Genomic DNA, 3,527 nt, shown 5'->3' on the forward strand with positions numbered 1-3,527 from the left:
ATACCGTGAGAGATTAGTCTTTTTTGCTGTAATGCCAACCCCTCGTATCTTCGTGATTGCAGATGTCTTGAAACCATTTTTTATTAAGAAAAAAAAAACATTCAGGTCATTTTCTCATTGATCAAGAAAATAATTCTTTCTAATTGCTATATAGTTCAAGGATCCTATTGTCCAGTCCTTTACATTCCTTCAAGTTGGAGCGTAGCAGAAAAATTGTGCCGAAGATGATTAAACATGTGATGCTCCAACCACATTCGTCGTTATTTGTGTCTCTGTAAATCTGAATCCTAAATAAAAATGAGAACAGGTGAACCTTATCAGTAGGATACTCTCCCCAATGTCACCGAGCTGCTTGAGGGAGCGTTAAATACATATATTTATGTATGTATGTCCATGAGATCTTAAAAAATAATAATAATAAAAATTTTTTAAAATATATAAATATTAATTCGACCTCTCAAAATATAATAATTTTATAAAATTTTTAAAAAATTTTCTATCATTGATTAATTTATATAAATTATTAAAATATTTTTATTAAAAATAAATAATTTACAAGTTTTATTTAAATAATCATAAATTTTTTTATATTCAGAATAATCTAATAATAAATAAAAAATTAACATGTAAATTTATGATTTACTATTATATTGTTGTAAATATAAAAAAAAAGTTATAAATATTTAAACAAAACTTATGAATTATTTATTTTAATAAAAATAATTTAATAATTTATATAAATTTATTATTAATAAAAAATTTAAAAATTTTTTTAAAAATATGATTAAAAGATTAAATTATTATCTAAATATTTTAAAAATATTTTATTATTATTTTTTGAAAATATTTAGGAGCTAGCTTTGCTTTGTTGCGTCAACAATTTAACACGTGCAACCCACGTGTCTTTGACAAGACTCTCCGAAGTAGCCCTCGGTGCTTTTCAGGGTGAGAAATCTCGGCTGTCGGCACCACCAGGCACCGCGGATCAGGCATGAGAAATCACGGTTCTTCCTTTCTTCTCCTCCTCCTTCTCGTCAATCTAGCTTTTCATGCTCAACCCGAGGTTATCCCGTTAACGGCCGACACATTCTCTGATAAGGTATATACTCTCGAAGCAGAACCGTCGCTCAGTCTTTCTCGCCCGTTACCCTCAAACTTGATTGAATGAAAAATCTTCTTTGTTTTTTTTTTTGGAAAGAAATTCTGCTTAATTCCACTAGAATTGTTATATATCGTTTATAATCGATAGACATTTACGGACCTGTGCAATTCATTTATCTGTGGCAATCACATGGGAACATTTTTTTACCCTAAATTATTGGAAACAATGTTTTAGTGCATGTTTGGTTTTCAGTATAAATCCTCCACTTGGGAGATCCAACCATTTGTTGGATTTGACAAAAGCACATCCAAATGTAGTTTAAATGGACTTATGAGGGAAACCCATACAGTTGCCGCCGGTTGATGATTGCCTCTGCAAGTGCAGATTGGGTTGGGAAAAATTGTAGAACACGGGTGTGCGCGCTTGAGGGTATTCATGAAACTGTTATCGAATTGCACGTCACCTGTTAGTGTTGCGGTTGCATTTTCCAATCACCTTTGTTTTGCGTTTGACTGTTTCGTTTAGATCAAGGAGCAACACACTGCGTGGTTTGTGAAATTCTGCGTTCCCTGGTGCAAGCACTGGTAAATTTCTTTCTTCTACCTTGCGATAAACTTGACTGGATTTTCAACTGCTTGCTCTCCTGTAATGAACACTTATTGTCAGTAAGAATCTCGGATCGTTGTGGGATGAGTTGGGAAAAGCGATGGAAGGAGAAGATGAAATAGAGATTGGAGAAGTAGATTGCAGCATAAACAAACCAGTATGTGGCAAAGTTGATATTCATTCATATCCCACTTTTAAGCTTTTTTATAATGGAGAAGAAGTTGCCAGATACCGTGGTAAGTAAAATCTTTCCATTGTGCTAAAGATGTGTTTCATAGATTCCACTTGATTCTCACTTTTAGTGTTTGTCAATTTGATCCATATGCTCCAAACTTGTGGTTAAGAAGACGATGATCGGATAAATTTGATTGTAGCCAAAGATATATCGTCACGTTAGAATTTTCCATTTTAGAGTTGGTCTATTACTAAGGATCATGAATAATACTGAAACTCAACTTATTCCCAGTAAAATTTTGTTACTGGGTTTGAAAATTAATCAAGTCACATGTAGTTTAGCATCAACCGGTCGTTGACTTGAATAGTGTGTTAATAATTTGTATTAAATCATCAACCTGAAAATCTATGTATTTCATTGTCATATTTGGCCTATGCTTTCTTGAGTTTTATTTTGATTTGATTGTTGGATATCCATATAGGCTATTCCCTCCCGCCCTCCTCCCCTCGCATTTTAAAATAATTTTTGCATGTCATGTAATGCTCAGGTCCAAGGGACGTTGAATCATTAAAAACCTTTGTTTTGGAAGAAGCTGAAAGGGCTGCAGCGAGAGCACAACTTGACATTGATGAAGAATTGTAATAGTTTTCTAGGTATACCCTGAATCTCACCCCGCTGCTGGTTTCTCTCTCTCTTCTCCTGAGTCTTTCTAATTGCACTACATGAAGGTAAACTTAAATCTCAAGGGATTTGGTTATGTAGGTCACTTTTGGTCAGCCATTTTTCTTTTGTTTTACTTCTTAGTCATGATTTATGAATATATATTCATATCAGAAGTCAACTTCGGTTTATGTGACTCAGGTGCCAGAGGATCTTGCTCGTGTGTTAGCCTTGGACTTTACCTCAACTACTGTTTGTGTACGATAAGCAGGTTTTGGGCTTCGTTTTGTATTAAAAAAAAAAAAAAAAATAAGAAGAAGAAGAAGAAGTCAACTTCGGTTTTATGTGGAGTGGCAATTAAGAATTGCATTTCCTACTGCCATAACCCAGGATGCTACTGCTATTCTTCACCACATGTGCCGCAAGTCTCACATTATTGATTATCTCAGGTTTCAAGCCGAGATAAGTGAAGATACATTCTGCTCTGCTCCAATCCTCATTATTTATTCAACGAAGCAGTAGTTATTTTTGAAGATTAGTTTGTATTCTACCCCATCTAGTTTGATCCTTTGAGTTCACGAAGTTGATGAACATCTCGTTCACAGAGTTTCAATATCTGATATAGATGCTGGCAATTAACCTTGAATCATTCTTGAAGGATTTCGTTTTCTTTTGTCCATCTCTCGGTGAATGCTTATGATTTTCTACTGAGACCTGCGCAATCAATGTTTTCAAGTAAATAAATATATAAACGGCTAACATATTGAAAAATATTATGGCACCCACCTTATTTTCTGCCTAGTTGATGATGATTTCCATCCAGATTTATGTAACAGTAGATGATAGTGCCAGCATGTTAGATGTTATCCCAGGAAATTCTTAATAAAAAGGCCCTTTTTTAGGTGTAATTGGTGGTCGTTTTTAGCACCCATGTCAAGCTGCGAGATGGATGAGGTATGGCGCTTTATCCCAGTAGCCTGATTA

At 34.3% G+C, this 3,527-nt stretch overlaps 1 protein-coding gene across 2 annotated transcripts; it reads left to right on the forward strand.

Annotated features, from left to right (window-relative positions):
- The first annotated feature begins 926 nt into the window (after nt 1–926).
- On the forward strand, nt 927–3,212 carry LOC129313796 (protein disulfide isomerase-like 5-1). 2 transcript variants are annotated; one of them, XR_008594046.1, is made up of 5 exons: nt 927–1,099; nt 1,628–1,686; nt 1,769–1,944; nt 2,431–2,611; nt 2,745–3,212. XR_008594046.1 is itself a non-coding variant. In XM_054957192.1 (5 exons), exons 1-4 carry the CDS (start codon nt 992–994, stop codon nt 2,523–2,525), a joined length of 438 nt encoding a protein of 145 aa, XP_054813167.1. In that variant the 5' UTR covers nt 929–991; the 3' UTR covers nt 2,526–2,536; nt 2,745–3,212. The 2 variants fall into 2 exon arrangements, 1 of the variants encoding a protein (XP_054813167.1); XM_054957192.1 differs by having other exon boundaries at nt 929–1,099; nt 2,431–2,536.
- Nucleotides 3,213–3,527: the final 315 nt, after the last annotated feature.

This window comes from Prosopis cineraria, unplaced genomic scaffold (assembly GCF_029017545.1).
Source record: "Prosopis cineraria cultivar Desert tree isolate PC_DT_omini unplaced genomic scaffold, ASM2901754v1 PC6, whole genome shotgun sequence".
Classification (NCBI taxonomy): Eukaryota; Viridiplantae; Streptophyta; class Magnoliopsida; order Fabales; family Fabaceae; genus Prosopis; species Prosopis cineraria.